Source organism: Mytilus galloprovincialis, chromosome 3 (assembly GCF_965363235.1).
Source record: "Mytilus galloprovincialis chromosome 3, xbMytGall1.hap1.1, whole genome shotgun sequence".
Taxonomy (NCBI): Eukaryota; Metazoa; Mollusca; class Bivalvia; order Mytilida; family Mytilidae; genus Mytilus; species Mytilus galloprovincialis.
This window is the reverse complement of record NC_134840.1, coordinates 92,029,588-92,048,131: the sequence shown is the minus strand read 5'-3', so window position 1 is coordinate 92,048,131 and position 18,544 is coordinate 92,029,588. Positions and strand designations below refer to the sequence as shown.

The 18,544-nt window shown below is 30.4% G+C and overlaps 1 protein-coding gene across 10 annotated transcripts in view; it reads right to left on the bottom strand.

Moving 5' to 3' along the window:
• LOC143069384 (ryanodine receptor-like) overlaps positions 1 to 17,209 on the bottom strand; it is a 141,115-nt gene extending 123,906 nt beyond the window's left edge. For 9 of the 10 annotated variants that reach the window (XM_076243985.1, XM_076243986.1, XM_076243993.1 and 6 more), the window contains exons 1-3: positions 16,960 to 17,209; positions 5,183 to 5,305; positions 3,093 to 3,194 (exon numbers count right to left, since the gene is read on the bottom strand). In XM_076243985.1, the coding sequence (XP_076100100.1) occupies positions 3,093 to 3,194; positions 5,183 to 5,305; positions 16,960 to 17,016 (282 nt within the window). In that variant the 5' untranslated portion in view covers positions 17,017 to 17,209. The remainder of the gene's footprint in view (positions 1 to 3,092; positions 3,195 to 5,182; positions 5,306 to 16,959) is intronic. The other variant, XM_076243992.1, reaches the window with a different exon arrangement.
• Between the last annotated feature and the right edge of the window lie 1,335 nt (positions 17,210 to 18,544).

The following is an 18,544-nucleotide window of genomic DNA, read 5'->3' as shown; positions in this document are numbered from 1 at the left end:
GTTAATTAACATGACATAGATGGTTATGCGTTGCATTATATAGTTTGGCTGTAGCATTATACACCTTGATCTGATATACCATAACATTTTGTTAATTATCATGACATAGATTAAACATTCGTTATGCTTTGCAATCAATTAAATGAAATATTATTCATCTTTGCATGATCTTCACAGTACATGTACACTGCACATATCATATTTGATAAGTTGCCATGGCAATACACCAAAACTAATTAAAGCCAGTATAATAAAAGTAAAAGCAACATGATATTTTTAAGGTGTTAATCTTGTTTATTGTTGAAATTCCACCACATTAAGATATATGACTATCACTGTATGCAGGAGCGGATCCAGCCATTTTAAAAAAGGAGGGGGTGTCCCAACCCAGGGTTAAGGGGGGGTTCCAACTATTTGCCCCACTCGAATGCATTGATCATCCCAAAAAAGATGGGGATTCAACCACAGAACAACAACCCCCCTCCCTTGGATACACCACTGGTATGCTATAGGCCATTCCAAGATAATCTGCAGTCATGCTTAAAAAAGGTAGAAATTGAAAAAAGCTAGATTTCCATAAAACTTGAATTAATATAGTTTTTGAGGTTAATTTTTCATTGTTATTTCGTTGTGAGCATGGATGCAAAGGTTCATAAAATGGTCTTTAAAACATGAAAACTGTATCATGGAGCTTTAAAAGAATATTGAATTTAATCAGAAACCTGTTTAAGACTAAGAATGCATAGTTTAATTTAAGGTATCTTATTCCATTGTATTTTTTTCTCATGGATGATTAAAGTTTTTAACCGCATAAAAATTATTTAAAATAAATAGGGAATGTGTCCATGAGACACATAATGCCCCCACTTGCATATCATATAAAAATATAAAGGAACATTTTAACTGAAGAATGGTAAAAGTGATGCTACCCAATTTTGTACTTGATCTGAAGTTTGTGGTAATAAGAAATGTGTACAAATTTCATATATTTCGTTGAGGCAAAAAGTTAGAGAATGGAAACCAACTTAAGGACGGACAGACTGACAAGGGTTAAACTTAATGACCCCTCTGCTACTGAAGGGGCATAAAAAGGAATAATTTTTCAAATAAAATATATATTTCTGGATATTTATAAATACAGTATAAACATAAGCAATACAAGTAGCTGTTTCCAATAGATATAATGTTTTTTTAGTAAGATTATAAAAATTGAAAATTTCCCATCACAGTTTTTAAAAGCACTTATACCTTGAAGTTATTCATATGCATGCAAACCTTTCAGCGACCATTATGCACATTTCCCATGAGCCTTTACTGTTTACATTTTGTACAGAGGAAAATTACTATCAATATCCTTATAATTTTATGACATAACTTTTATAACTGCAAATGATGAAATTAATTGATTTCAATTCCCATATTCAACATCAAATATATGGCTTTGAATACAATGTTGGGTTTTTGTATAGTTTTCAAAGTACAGTTTATACTCTGATAATTATTGTTTGCAATTACAACTTGTTCTCTCTGGTGTGAAGTAAAGCATTATACATTATTTTCAGAAAATATCGGAAATTTTTCTGTAGAAATCTTTAACTTATTAAACTGACGATAACAAATCTCTTATCAAAGAAAACTAAATAAAAGGCAAATATAACAAATCGGCTATTTTCTTTGACATTTTTGTTACACAGTAAGCTTAAAGTTTTGAGAGCCAAATTTTACAAAGTAGGAAAGTGATCTTAAAAAGGTACATGAAAAACTTGGACCTGGAACAAGGCCTGGCCTACCTCTACAGGTAATTTAATGATGGGCTTGCAAATACATGTATGATAAAAACTGCCTTAATGTAATATCATTACATAATTTGTCTGTTTTTATTTGTTATTCATGTCTGTGGAAATCAAAAACACCATAAAAGACAAAACATTATAGGTAGAAATAATATCTTCTTAAAGCTCTCACCAGGAAATGTGCATAATAGGCCCAACAATAAGTATACACAGTATATCATGGTGTTATGGACTATTACTCACTGACAATTTTTGTGCTGGCCTTTCTTCCTAAAATTTTACATTCAAGATCATTGTCTTGTACATATTAGCAGATTGTTTGTACTTTTTTAATACCTTTAAAATAACTGACAGTATTTAGGCCATATCCCATATGAAAGAATGTATATGCATTTAAAAATAAATTGCATAAAATAAAATATAATTGTTGAAAATAAATAAAATTTCAAGCACATGAATTTGCTGCTTTCTGCTTTAACAAAATTGAAAAACAAAATTTTTAAATAACATAGAGCAAAACATGCATCATTAGAAGGAATAATCAATGGAGAATTTTAAAATTTAATTATTTTATACATTTTGTAGTTAAAAGAAACAAATTCTTTTTTTATAAAAATTGTATCCCACACTATCAGCTGTGCCAATGTTGACAAAATGAGATTACTTGAGAAAACAAGTAATAATCTAAAGGCCAAGAAAAACACACAAGTAAGAAACATGAAAAGGGAAGGGCAATCCTTCACATTTTTTATTTGAATAAATCATTCGTTGTTTTGTGTACTCAGTGTAAATGTAAACTTTAACTAAAATCAAGATATCAATGTGAAGTTATTTTGTGTGTGCGTATTTCAGTTGTTTAAGAACATCTATATCTTTAAATCAAGAATACTGCACTGAAGAAGGTTAAACAACATCTTTTGTATATCATTATGTATGTTCTGACATTTAAAAACCCAAGTTTGCATCAGATTCCAATGCATCAGAGTATATAATTCAAAAAGATGAAAAGTGGTGTATAAAACAGCTCATAAAATCTGCCCAGGTCAAAAGGGTTAAAAAAAATCATTTCAATGAAGCCTTAGATGGAGCTTATAACTCAAATCTTGGCATTCACATACAACATCAAAATTTGGATAAGTGTTATCCCCTTAGTTCTATCCATTGTTCACTTACCACTTACTCTTAAAGCATACCCTGGGTATGAATTTCTTGTTTCTTAATGTACTAAAGCCTACAATAATTTATTATTCTAGTTCCATTCAGCAATACAACTATTTGATATAAAGCTACCATACATACTGTGGAATCCTGGGATGATGACGTGACCATTTCCTGCAGAGCTCTCACCGAAAGAGCTTGTTCTAGAACAAACGAACAGACTGACAAATCTGGAGGAACATCCTGAAAATAAAAAATATCAAATGTATTATGGGTTCATGCAAGGCCTAGGCAAGTCCTGAAAATAAAAAATATCAAATGTTTTATGGGTTCATGCAAGGCCTAGACAGGTTTAACAGTCAGAAGCTGGTAGTTCAGTTCCGGTAGTTGAAATTTGTTGCTGTTCATCATATTGGTTTTTTTTCCATTATTATGTACATAAATCAGGCCATAAGATTTCTCTATCTCATATATGTCATGTGGTTCTGTTACAAACTTTCATAACATATGAATAGCAACGTGTTCCATTTTGATGCATGTGTTATTAATGCTACATTGGTAAACAAGCAACAAAATCTGTCGTTATTAATCGGTACAAATAATAATTTAGTTTCTTTATTCCACAAATCATATTCATTAAAGGCCTTTTGCTATATTAAGGTATTTTATTGTTTATATCAGATTGCAATTGATAATTGCAAAGTTTTAAGAAACCTAACAACTCATTTAAAATGTGCTATAAAATAGAGTGTGTATAAAATGATAGTAAATGAGATTTTTGTGCTTGCTATTCGGTGTGAGCCATGACTCTGTGATGAAGACCGTACTTTGACCTATAATGGTTTACTTTTATAAATTGTGACTTGAATGGAAAGTTGTCTCATTGGCACTCATACCACATCTTCTTATATCTATGTCCACATTTGTGCACCTGTCCCAAGTAAGGAGCCACTAGCCTTTGTTTTTTCTTGAGGCTGGAGTTGTTGGTTTTTAATTTTGTTTCATTTGTATGTTTTGAAGTTTAGTGTGGCATCCATTTAGTACATATAATATACATTATTGTTTAGAAGCCCTATTCCAGTGCAGGATTTTCTTTCTGTGCCAAAGAACCATTTATGACCTTGGGCTGTTTTCTGCTGTCTAGTTAGGTTGCTGTCTCATTGACACATTCATTGTTTCCATTCTCTATGCAATGCTCCTTGCATAAAATTGAATAAAATCTACAATAATCTGCATTCAGAGGACTTTGACCCTATATTTTCTCCCTCTGACTCAAGGCTAGATAATCTCTATATATATCATTTCATTCATATTTTGCTTACAAGACGGCAAGCAAGTTAGACAGGAGAAGTTGATCAACTCTACGGACCAATGCCAAGATACAAATGTAATAACCAAAAATAACAGAAGATAAAACAGACACATTATCTTGTTTTTAAACACTTTCAAACTCCTTTCATATTTGATTTAAAAACAACTATTAAGAATCATATTCCTCAGTGCATTTTTTTTCTAGTTTGGTATTTTTGATGTTAACTTAAAGACATCACTTAATAATTGTATGATGTTTATATAAATGTTTTTCCTATCAACAAAGTATGTAGATCCTATAAGAATCCCCAAGGCAACAATACTGAAGTACATAAGAACTGGCTCATCTCCAAATACAATATAAAAATATACAAAACATATGGTGTATTTCCAGTGCCTTGTATTTACAGTAGTGTCTAATTATCATGCCAACAGTGATTACATAAGAATACAAACTTTATATACTTTCAAAAGCGAATGTTTTCGAAACCTTTAAAACAGAAGTCCTTTTCGTGCCTTTTATCAGGAAAATGTAACTTTCGAAACCTTTCAGAACTATTGCTTAGTACTGTTTTATTTTTTATTCCTTTATATGCTATCTATATCTATAGAAAAATGTCTCCTTATAAATTGCAGTGCAGTGGTTGACCCTGATTATAAATGATGAAAATCTGCTCCTTTAATATTCAAAATGAAGAAGAGGGGATGTAACTTGTAAACATAACTACATTGTACATCTGAAAGCATTTTTGGCGTCCTCTTTTTATGTTGTAATGTTTTGATTCTGAATTGTTGAGAGGTACAGAATTCATTGCTTCCCACATTCTTGTACTAATTATATGTTGTAAAGGTTTTGAATGAAAGCTGCTTTAAAAAGAAAGAGTGTACAAAGACTCCTAGATTTAACTTTTATTACATACCCGACAAGATACATTCTCTAGACAGCACATACGACTGCCGAATCCTTCTGCTGCAAGACATACTCTATCTGTTGTACTACTATCTCTTGAGGATGTCACACAACTCAAACAAACAATATCATTCTATAATGAAAAACAAATATAAAATTAATAAATTGGGCCACAATTTGAAAATGACAATAACATTGAAGCTCTGCATCTTATCATACTTGCCAATTTTTCAAAATCTCTAAGAGGATTTGAAGCACAAGAGGACCTAATGTATACCTATCCATTTCATTAGTGATCTAACTTAGAATATCTATGGTTTTGAATGCATATAGATTATTCCTGTGTTTTAAATGTATTTTTTACTCCTCTGAATGCCTTTTTTTAATACCAATTCAATTTAAGGCTGGCTGTGTGGAAGTCAAAATATTGTTGCATTTCTTCAAAAAGAGATTTAATGCCAGTGGCGGATCCAGAACTTTTTCTAAGAGGGGCCTGCTCCAGTCATGCTTCAGTGATTCCCTATATAATCAACCAAATTTTTCCCACGAAAGGGGGCCCAGGCCCCCCTCCCCCCTGGATCCGCCTATGAATGCGATAATTTGTCATTATGTTTTACATTTTTTGTGTCTTTTATCTATCAGGTCACCAAACTGTGTTGCAGAAATTTTTCTTCTTTTTATATTTTACGTTATATCAACTTCGCTACAAAAGAGTAATGATGCTGTTCCCTTCTCTGAGATATCCCTTGCAAAGTTGACATCATTATATGTTCCAAAAACACTAACATCAGATATCAATTTTATATTTCTATTCATGCAACAATAAAAATATAGCAAAACAAAATGTACATGTACAAGTATAAATTACATATCATGTAATTTAAACTACAGCTGGAACACTTCTGTATTGTTTATTTCCTTTATGATGTTTATTTCATACAATGTCAATTTCATGTCAATCACTTTTCTTCACAATTATGGGTTCATTTAAGAATGAAAAAATATGTTTTATTAATAGGTGAACTTTCTATAATTCCCATTTTTGTTGATTTCCTTTTTACTTACTGATGCTTATATAACAATGATTGCTCTAGGACACTGATTGCCCTTGGAGTATAAATAATATAAAGTCAAACACTTGACGATATAGTAGTAAATTTGTTATAATATGCTACTTGACATTTTTGTAGTCATTTATCAATCATGCATGTATGCAAACATTTAGAATGTGCAATCATCCTGAACATAAAATTGTACTATGCATGATATATTTTCCACACAAGGTTCAGCAAACAACAATTAATCAAGTATGTAATGTTTTCTTCATGAAAGCTCATTTATAGCAGATGCATGTTATTACAAAGTGTCTTAGCATTGCTTTGTTTTGACAATGTCATTACAGCAATGTGCATGTGGACTTAACATATCAATAATATATAATTGTATATTATTAATTTGTATATTTTAAAAAATTTGATTGGTTTAGAGATATTCACATGTTAAACTATATTTTCGAAGGTAGAGAGAAAATGGCGGATAGCAAAAAGCATATTGCACAGCAAAAAGCATATTGCACGGTTAATTTTAGAATATCTAAAAACCGATTTACTTTGTGACGTCAGGTAATAAACTTCAGGATAATGTTAAACATTCTTGAACAATTTGAAACAAATGATATCTGTGATCGATTATTTTACGAAAAAAATCTTCAAATACATAAGATGACAAACTAACAAAAAAAAGCAAGTGCAATAAGAACTAATATTTTGTTATTGTCTAGGAGAAAATATCATAATATCTACAAAAATTCCAACAAAATCAAATGACGATTTTGATACGAATATGGTCGGAAATTAATAGTATAACAAATATAGCCTTTGTATGAGGTCAATACAGGATATATCGACCCAAAGAAGAATGTCGACCTCTGACTTCGTCCTCATTCAATATACTTCTTTCAGGTCAATATATCCTTGTATCGACCTCATACAAATGCTATATTTGTATAATACTGTTGACAATTTAATGCCTTAATACATTTGCTCATTTTAAAGAAAGCCATGAATGCATTTCAGTATTCACTGATGAAATGTAGCCTACTGTCACCTTGAAACAGAATGTTCAAATGACAACCACTACTACATGTACTTAAATGTTAAACATTTCTATTCAAGTCATACATACCATGGATTCATCATATATTGAGGACTACATGTATAACAATTATAATTAATAATATCCAGATTTCGACCATGCATGAAAAATCTATGAAAAATACCATTTTTACTTAACTCATAAAAATTTGTACCCACAAATATAAATTAATCCACTGTACTGTATGTCTTTTTTTTTCAATAATTTTGTTTTAGCCATAGGGAGGGTGTCAAATGGACCCAACCTACAATTTGTTCTATCCCTATTACATATCTTGTGGAATATGTATCCATTATCATACATATCTCTCATTTTAATTCATTTTATTATCCACTTTGCAATAATTATGATAAGCATGTGAATTTGAAAACCCATTCTGTATGTTTAAAACAATCAAACTTTCCATATCAAATAGAAATACGTACGAGTTGAATAGTTTCAGTGCAAAATTCCATTGTGTTGAACAATTATATCACTCTAACTTTATTTTTTGGATTTTCAGACTAAGAATTAAATTGCATTTAATCCCAAAATAATATCTCAGAAAACCTCATATAAACTCAAAGCAAACTTAAGCAGCTTTTCAAAACTCATTTCAACTCAAAAGTTCAAAAGTTACCTCCATGTAGTCAAACATATTTTACATAAATAAATAAATCCAGAACAGCAGAACACTTCAGATAGTACAGAGAATATGTTTTACAATGGAAGCATGTGTCCATATGTTCTGAAATTCTATAGCTAGGATTATAAAATCAGCAAGGGTTATGTAAACATTTTATAAGATAAAATCTTATCCAATTTTGACAGATTGGGTTAATTACAAAAATAAGTAAAAATAATCTTCACATAATCCTTGATTACATAAAAATTAGCAATCTCAGCATTTTGAAACAGTTAAAAACATTTATCCAAATATATTATGTAATAAGATCTATAAATGTCAGTTTTCAAACTACAATAAATATATTTAAATCATCTTTTATTATGAATTAAAGATAATGTGGGGAATATGTCAATGAGACAGCAACCAAGCAAAAAAATAATATAAATTTCAACATATCATCTTCACCAAAAGACAGGAATTCAAAGCTTTTTTTTTTTTATGTATAAATGAAAATTTTAATCCTGTACGTATGTAGTGAAAGATTATTCAACATGAATTGAAATGACTTTTTTTATAAACTGTAAAATGAAATATATATATATATATATATGTGTGATGAAAGATTTACTTCATAGATTTATCAATCGCTATTTTTCAGAAGTTCTTATTTTAATTTCATATTCCTGATCTGCCTATAGAGGTATAGAGAAATATAGATTAATATGAGCTTGAGTTTACACTTAAAATGTCCAAGGTTTGGGTCATACAATTATTTTAAATAACCCCTCCTGTCTCACAAAAAATAGGTGGAAAAGATGATTTTCACTACTACAGCATACAATTTAAAAAGACTTAAAGTTTTTGAAAATATAGTATGATTATATAATATTTAAGTTGGAAGGAAAACTTACAGAATGAAAAAAGAATATAAACATGAAAAATCAATTTCGTTTTTGTTATTCCTGAATCAAATGTAGTGCACAATAGATGCATCTTTATAGATAATTCAAGGTTATCTGATAAATCTTTGTTACTTTCAACAAACATTCTTAAAACATTTAGATATTAAAAGAATTGGATGAGAATCTAAAAATCAATTTATTTTTTGTTATTCCTGAATAAAACTGAAAGCAGATGCATCTCCGAGCAATTTTAAGTGAATTTTTATTACTTCTCAAATTTAACAAATAAAATAGATAGCGAATCAAATCAGAATCTTAAAATCCATTATATTTGAACTAATTTATGTGATTCTCTGATTCAAATGGCAGTGGAAAAGAAGATGTATCTTTTAAAACAAGTAGTTAGTTCCACATTATTCTTTATTACTTTTCAATTTCTAAAAGAGTATCATTAAATCAACTTCAAAGTAAAAAGATTAAGTGCTGTTTATAACTTCCTGAAACATAATTACGAAATTGATTTCTCTGCAGTATCCATATAAAACCAGTAATTGCTATGTACAGATTTATCATGTTTAATTGTAGTATAGAATGAACTCTTGCAAACAAATACACCAATACTAAAATGTCCTTACAATATACGACCAATACACTATACATAACTATTCAGAAATTAATAATTAGCAATAAAATCTATTTCACTAGTTATTCCATAAAGGGGTCAATAACTTTCCTAGACTATATGATAGGTGTATATCATTGGACACAAGGCAAAGGTAAGGTCAATACAACCAGCCATGAATGAAATTCTTGGCTGATGATTTATTAATGATTGACCCTACAATAATTGCTATACCAGTTCAATAATCAGATTAATTCTGTTTTGTTCTCTGATTATGTTCAAAGAACAGCAAAATGAAGAGTCTACTATCACTGATCCTACTCACATGTTATAATATGTGGGAAATATATCCAGGCCATTCATTAGGAGGCGGTACCTGGTACTTTTACCCTCCTATGCTATTGACAAGTACCGCCTAAATGTAGAAATTCTTATATAAGATATTCATGGAATAAATTGAAAAGTACCACCTAGAAACGTGGAAAGTACCAGTCAACATGAAAGATAATGAAACCCCTGGCCGAAATATATATCAAAGTGACAGCAATCCAAAAACCAAAAACACCAATGCAGGCCAACAAACAGTCTTTAACATTGAACTATTTATCATACATGTGTAAAATTCATATCAAGACAAAATTGTAAGTTCAAAAAAGTTGAAAACTTGTTTTAAAAACTTTCAAAAATCTGTCATTTGCTCAGTCTTAACAGTTTTTCGATGTTGTCTTTTGAGTACTGTTGTTTGTACAAAAAGTACAATGTACATGGTCTTTTACTATTTGCCTTGGTGTTGTCAGTTTATTTTCAACTTTTTAGATTGAATATCTCTTTGGTATATTTACAATGCAATTCTCTTTTACAACAAACAAGTTGGGTATAAATTTTTTTAATATTTTTTTTTTTTTGCATTTCAGCAACATTACCACCCTGTTTCTGTTCCCTTCACTCAACATTAGCACATGTTTGTTTTCTCTGTATCATCATGTGTGCACTAAACTGTAGATATAACATGTGGATGCTTCATAAGCTTGTCTATTATGAGGGTCTGGATGGGGGTCTGTTATTCTCAATCTGTAAACATTTAATTTTCACCCCTTTTTTCTCTAATCATTAAAAAAATTAACCCCTTTTTTCTCTAATCTTCAAAAAATTAACCCCTTTTTTCTCTAATCTTCAAAAAATTAACCCCTTTTTTCTCTAATCTTCATTTTTTTGCCTGTTTTTCTCTAATCTTCATTTTAAAGGGCATTATTCTTTAATCATTTAACCCCATCCAAACCCTCTATTATTAAAGGTTGTGTGATAATGACCTCCAAATGTTTTGGCTAACTATAATGCTTTCTTGTGTTGATTCATTGTTTGGTAAAAGTGGTAAACTTTCAAAATGGGCTTGCTTATACTTATTTCATGACAAATGTTAAATATCCCTTTTATATAAATAAAGAAGATTGGATATTTTATTTTTTTATCGAATGAATCTATTTTTAAATTCTAACATTCCACTATGTGAATAGACATAAGACATTAGACATTATTTTATTAATTCATAACTGTGAAAATTAGACCTTGTAAAAAGCTTTTCCCAAGAAATTGCAGATTCTCAAACTTCAGCAGATCACCCTTGTACACAGATCTCCTACAAATGTATTCCCCAAACACATACAGATGAGGAACTAAAGAAGTGTGTGTGTGTGTGTGGGGGGGGGGGGTATCCACCACTTAATTTAGCTACATACATGATTAATACAAATACTTTATACATGTCCCAATTAAAATGTTGCCTAGTTTGGGGACCCCCTTTTTTTTAAATTCTGGATCTGCATCTGAAGAATATGTAATTTGAATTGTCTGAATATGCAAGACCTACTGGACATTCAGTAATCAACTATTAATCAATACATCTATAAGAAAAACATGAAGATTAAAAAAGTAATCTATACTTGGGCTGTGACCTTGTACACTGAATAGATTCCAATAAAAGTTAATCACATCTTGCTGTAAGTATTAATACTACTGTAAAAGGTTACAATATAAAGTAATCATTTATGTGGATGACAATATTAGCTTTTGAGTTCTGCGTTTTCACTATAAAAAATCTGTAGAAAAAAAAATAAAATTCTGAAGGATCAAACTTTGGGTGTGAATAAAACTGCAAAACACATATGTTGCTGCATTATTTTTTTTTTTTATATAATTTTTTTTTTTAAGGGCACTCTATGCTTCCCAAATTTTTTAAATAGTGTGAATAAAAAACACCTTTTGCTTGATTATGCACAGATAATTTTGCTCATCAGGCCATAAAAAAGAATATGTTTGTTTGCCCTAACCTTACCTACCCAAAATATAGCTGCCTACTCAAAATCTTTATTGTCCTGGTGTGAAAATATTTTTTTTATTAAGATAGGCATGAAGACTAATAAACATCTGACACTTCAATTTTGCTTTGAAAGAAAAAAAAAGAAAATGCCTACCTACAAAATGTACTCAATGTTTGGGTAGGGTTTGGGCAAAACAAAGTTATTTTTAAGTGTGACCTCACAGAGTTTCCTCCAAATTACTCCCTTTTTTTACACCAATAACCAACAATCATTTCTCTATTTTTCAATTTTCTTTTCTTATTATTAAACAGGGCAGCACAAATAAATTTACTTCTACCTATTACATTGTATCTTTGACGGCTCCCTTGATCTTTATTTACCTCCTTTTAATCATAAACATTACTTCTAGAATCGAAATAGATCTTAAGTTTCCTTATTGAAAATATTAATGACTGTTTATTTTTACTTAATTAGGAAATATGTTTTTCTGGCATATTTTCAATGAATGTCAAAGTGAACAGATATGCAATATGACCTTCATTTACGTCAGATCTTAAATTAGGAATAGCTGCAAATGGCATTTTAATTCTGCTCAAGAACGTATGCCAAGCTTATTGCAAACTAAATTCTAGAACTATTGTTCAATTTGCAGTTTAAATAGAACATATCAAATTTACCGTAAAAGAAACATCTTTTCTTAGATATGTGTCAGCAGGACAAATCGACCAAGAAATTTGTGTAGTGTATGCAGATTATGACCTGAAAATGAATATTATTTTTTTTTGGTTCTCAAAAAGTTCTTATTCAAAGTGAAACATTAAAAAAATGTTAAGAACTAAACTACAGATCTTAAATTTGAGTTTCATCTTCCTATCCTGGAGTCAAATGTAAGGAAATGGTTGAAAAAAATTGGTTTTCTGAAAGTTTCAACATTTCTGCCAGAATAGGACAAATCTTGTTTATTTTTTTAAGTTATAAATTGAAGTATTTCTTTCTTTTTGGCCTAAACTTGCTGTTACTACTTGAACATATATAACATTCCAACAGAAGAGGGGACGTGTAATTTGTGTTTAACTGCAATTCGCAATGAATATCATTATTTATTTGAATGCAATTCTTTATTAGTAAAAAATATCAGAAATCAGTATATTCCAGATTCTAATGCAATTTGTATGTAACAACTTTTTTCATTGGCTAAAAGTTGCTGTCAAATCCACAGTTGACCAGGCGTAACTAAGGAGGAACAACCATTTTGAAATGATTGAATCAACAAATGTTCGAATCGAAAATAAAACAACACCTACCTCGAATTCACCGTTTTAATGTTATTTTATCCGAATTTGAAGCGTACAGGTAACCTAATAACCTCCAGTTTGTAGGTTTTCATTTGTATGACGTCACGTTCACCCATGACGTCTTTGCGCCAAAATCATTCATGAAGTTTCACGTTTTTTTTTTTATTTGTCAAATTTAGAATATTTTTCCAAGTTTTATCGTATTATTTTTTTTTGAAATGCATTAGAATTGGAATAACAGTACTGTAGTTGAAGAGTTGCCACCGTCAATTTTGATTTGACAGTCGCAAATCTCCGTTTTACTGTCTCCGCTACGCGTCGCCAGTAAAACTGCATTTGCGACCGTCAAATCTACAATTGACGGTGGCAACTCTTCAACTACAGTACTGTTATTCCTTAAGTACTATGTGAATATCCAAGTGAAGCAAAAATGAAAGGATCACTAAAATTTACTAATATTAACGTACTTAAAAATTCGTAAGGGTTCAGCGGAACCCAGTGTCTCGCCTACTTTTGCTGTTACTCCCAGGCTCAACAAAAATGAGGAAAACAATCAGCATAGGTTTCGGACACAGAATGAATGTGGTCTTACTCTAATGAACTTAAAAATATTTTTTTGCCTTTGAGCAATTCACTATGCTGTTGAATATTAATCCTCTCAAAAAAATGTTTGAAGAAATTTTCTTTTTATTTATGAAATCTGAAATGAGAAAAATTTAACCCCTCCCCCATTTTTTTCACATCCCCCTTTCCCTATTTCCAAAACTGATCTCAATTCAAATTTCTAATGGAGTTTGCAACAATAACTACTCATTTAAATACATCATAAAATATTAAAATGTAACAAAAGGTGCTTGTTATCACTGAATGGTAAAGATTGTTTTAATTTATCAGTTGGTAGTAAAAGTGAATATACATTGTATATTGTATAAAACAATGATTTAAGTTGATTCAACTACTATTCTGGACAAAAAAAGATAACTCAAATCAATTGAAAATTTCTTGCTATTGCACAGTATTGTGCAATTAGATATTTCTTGCTATTGCGCAATACTGTGCAATTGAAAATATTAGCTATTGCACAATACTGTGCAATTGAAGATTTCTTGCTATTGTGCAATGCTGAGCAATTGAAAATTTCTTGCTATTGCACAATACTGTGCAATTGAAGATTTCTTGCTATTGCTGAATACTGTGCAATTGAAAATTTCTTGCTATTGCACAATACTTAATATAATAATTTTGGATCCTGATTTAAACCAACTTGAAAACTGGGCCCATAATCAAAAATCTAAGTACATGTTTAGATTCAATTTTTGTTAAAATCAAACTTAGTTTAATTTTGAACCCTTTGGACTTTAATGTAGACCAATTTGAAAACGGGACTAAAAATTAAGAATCTACATACACAGTTAGATATGGCATATCAAAGAACCCCAATTATTCAATTTTTGATGAAATCAAACAAAGTTTAATTTTGGACCCCGATTTGGACCAACTTGAAAACTGGGCCAATAATCAAAAATCTAAGTACATTTTTAGATTCAGCATATCAAAGAACCCCAAGGATTCAATTTTTGTTAAAATCAAACTAAGTTTAATTTTGGACCCTTTGGACCTTAATGTAGACCAATTTGAAAATGGGACCAAAAATTAAGAATCTACATACACAGTTAGATTCGGCATATCAAAGAACCCCAATTATTCAAGTTTTGATGAAATCAAACAAAGTTCAATTTTGGACCCTTTGGGCCCCTTATTCCTAAACTGTTGGGACCAAAACTCCCAAAATCAAACCCAACCTTCCTTTAGTGGTCATGAACCTTGTGTTAAAATTTCATAGATTTCTATTTACTTATACTAAAGTTATGGTGCGAAAACCAAGAATAATGCTTACTTGGGCCCCTTTTTGGCCCCTAATTCCTAAACTATTCAGACCTCAACTCCCAAAATCAATCCCAACTTTCCTTTTGTGGTCATACACCTTGTGTCAAAATTTCATTGATTTCTATTCACTAATACTAAAGTTATTGTGCGAAAACCAAGAATAATGCTTATTTGGGCTTTTTTTTTTTACCCCTAATTCCTAAACTGTTTGAACTAAAACTCCCAAAATCAATCCCAACCTTCCTTTTGTGGTCATAAACCTTGTGTAAAAATTTCATAGATTTCTATTTACTTAAACTAAAGTTATAGTGTGAAAACCAAGAAAATGCTTATTTGGGCTCTTTTTGGTCACTAATTCCTAAAATGTAAGGACCAAAACTCCCAAAATCAACCTTCCTTTTGTGGTCCTAAACCTTGTGTTAAAATTTCACAGATTTCTATTCACTTTTACTAAAGTTAGAGTGCGATAACTAAAAGTATTCGGACGACGACGACGCCAACGTCATACCAATATACGACCAAAAAATTTTCAATTTTTGCGGTCGTATAAAAAGTGATGAATTTAATTTGTAAATTTTTCATGTCAATTATTTAATGCAAATTAAATTTTTAAATGAACTAACAGATTTTAACTGACTGACATGAAATTTATCATTAAAATCAGAAATATTGGGGCTATTTTTAGATAATCTTCCTAAATTTGCTAAATTCTAATTAAATATAAGTTTTAAAAAATTTAAGAGTTGTATATGAGCTTACTTTCTTTATGTTACCAGATTTGTACACCGAAGGTGTTACATTGTATCTTTTTTACAGCCATTCTGACTTCAAGAACTTTAGAAGGTGTTAGCCCAATTGAGCATGCATTGTATCTTATTTAAAGCAGGTATTTGTATTAGGTTTAAAGCAAATTACAATAGATTTTCATAATTCTTTTTTGTTTATGGGAGGGGGGGTGTCTTTCATTAATTTGTCTATATAATGGTTAAGCAAATTTAATAAAAGATTTTATTTAAGTTAAGATGTTTAACAGCATCATGGTATAAATGTATATGTATACAAAATTTCAATCAGGCTGAGCTGGTATCTATGATGAGTTTTTATTTGCCACCAACACTGTTTACAGGCAAGTTTCTCTTATCAAGTTCGCATTAGTTAATCATATTAATTAAATAATTTCTCATTCTACTGTTAATTGTCATATCTTTATTGGTGTTAGCTCCCTCCACAAAACATATGAAAGGAATAATTACATTAGCATGTAGAAGATTCATGACTGTTGATTAGTAACATGTGTGTCATTATCTGGGTATACTCCTGTGTATTGGGGGGAAATAAGATAACACTATTCAGAACCAGACAGATAATATACTAACAAGAATTTAATGTAATTTGAAAGGTAATTTTAGACAAACCTAAGGGTTGTCACATTAGGTTTGGAACTTAAGTCTGATTTGAGATAATATTATACTATTTATAGCCATCATTGTTATTGAATGCCAATTCTTTTCTTTCTTTCATTTTTCACACATTTAGAACAAATCCATATGTATAAAAAGCATGAGGGAAAAATGTTTCATCACAGTTAAATTACCACAGGGAATGAGGTTCAAAATGTGTTGATAAGAGCCAGTAAAAAAATCTAATTTTGGTCAAAACATAATTTCATTCTGATTATTCAGAGAATTAGGCTGGATAATAACTAAATAAGATACTAGACCATTATACTGAAATATAAATTAAATAATAAAAAAAACAATGCCATAACAAATACACGTTTGGTATCAATTTTACTATATATCGATTTCAAATAACAATCTGGAATTCAATTGCTCTTGTAAATGTATAATAAAAAAAAAGTTGTAAATTGGTATTTACAGTTCATGTAAATATTGATGGCTACTAAGCTATAGGTGTAATTATTGATTTCTGTTGGTTTGTTTAAAATTGATCTGTCAACTTTATTTTATGTATTACACAAGAAAACATAATAAATACCCACCGTTCGTAAAAATGAAATATCATCCTGCTCTGAACCCCCTTCAGCAGTATCCGCCATATTGCACGTTCAGATATCTATCATTCAACACCGGTACTTTCCTTTCATCTATTGTTTTAAAACTTCCAGAAGAATAATTCCATCCCTCCGGTTATTTCCTGAATCTATCGAATAAACAAAGCATCGAAAATTTCTTTTGGATCCGAGGGGGTCACTAAGAACAGCAGTGTATCCAGACAAGCACTTCTGATGTGTATCTTATGTGCTATGATCTATAAATAGTCTTACGGTATATTCGCCTCAGCAGCCGATCACAGGTAACATGATACCTATGGTGTATTTAGTAAATATTAATGATTGCATTGTTTGTATAATGTGCTACACATGTTTAATCAGAATCACCTCGTTTATTTAGAATGTCTACAGCAATGGATTTTTGCTGCAATTGATCCGCGATGTGTAAGAATAAAGTTGTCACAATTACATTTACCATTAATAATTATTTATTGGGAATTTTTCGATTTTTTTTTTATATATTTCTCTTTTATAACCTGATATATAAACCATTTATTGTAAAGCTGTTCTAGCAAATAGTTCTTGACTCTTGTCTATTTTCAATTTTCTATTATTTTTAATTTTTCATTGATCAGTATTTTTTAAAGCATACGATTTAAATTATTTGTTTTTCAGAACACCGTACATGATCAGAGAGGAAATTTATATTTCATTTTTACTAACAGCTCGTATATCATTAATTAGACACATATAATATTATATACATTTATTTACATTGTATATGTCCCTGGCGTACTAAATGTAGAATAATTCCATCCCTCCAAGAAATAGGCTCCGGTTTTGCTTCTACTTCAATTGAATTAATTTACATTTATCTTAGACATTTATCCACATTAACCACATATTCCGCCAACAGTTAATGTAGTTCACATGCCCTTATTTTCAACACCTCTACTCTTATTTTGTTTTTGTCAAAATAATATCTAATGTATTAGTAAGCAAAGATTAGGCCAAATAGAACAAAAGATGTGTATTTCCTCTCATGGTACCCACCCTATTTTTAAGCTAAAAATAGCCTATCCTAAAGTTTTGTCTTTTCTTCATTTTTCAATAAGCACTGTAAAAGTCAGAATTAATGTCCCTCCCATAGACTCAATGAAATAAAAAGGTAACATAAAAAACAACCCCTATACCTTCAAAGATGTAATAGGAAACACACATATTATTTTTTTTTTTTTTTTTTTTGGCGTTATTATGTAAGAATTTTCAAGGTATCTAGGCGGATCCAGCCATTTTTAAAAGTAAAAAAAGAAGATGTGGTATGATTGCCAATGAGACAACTCTCCACAAGAGACCAAAATAACACAGAAATTAACAACTATACGGGGTCACCGTACGGCCTTCAACAATGAGCAAAGCCCATACCGCATAGTCAGCTATAAAAGGCCCCCAAATGACAATGTCAAACAATTCAAATGAGAAAACTAACGGCCTAATTTATGTAAAAACTCGGATAAAGGGTTCCGCGGAACCCAGTGTCTCGCCTACTCGGACCTCAGACATGTGACAGAGT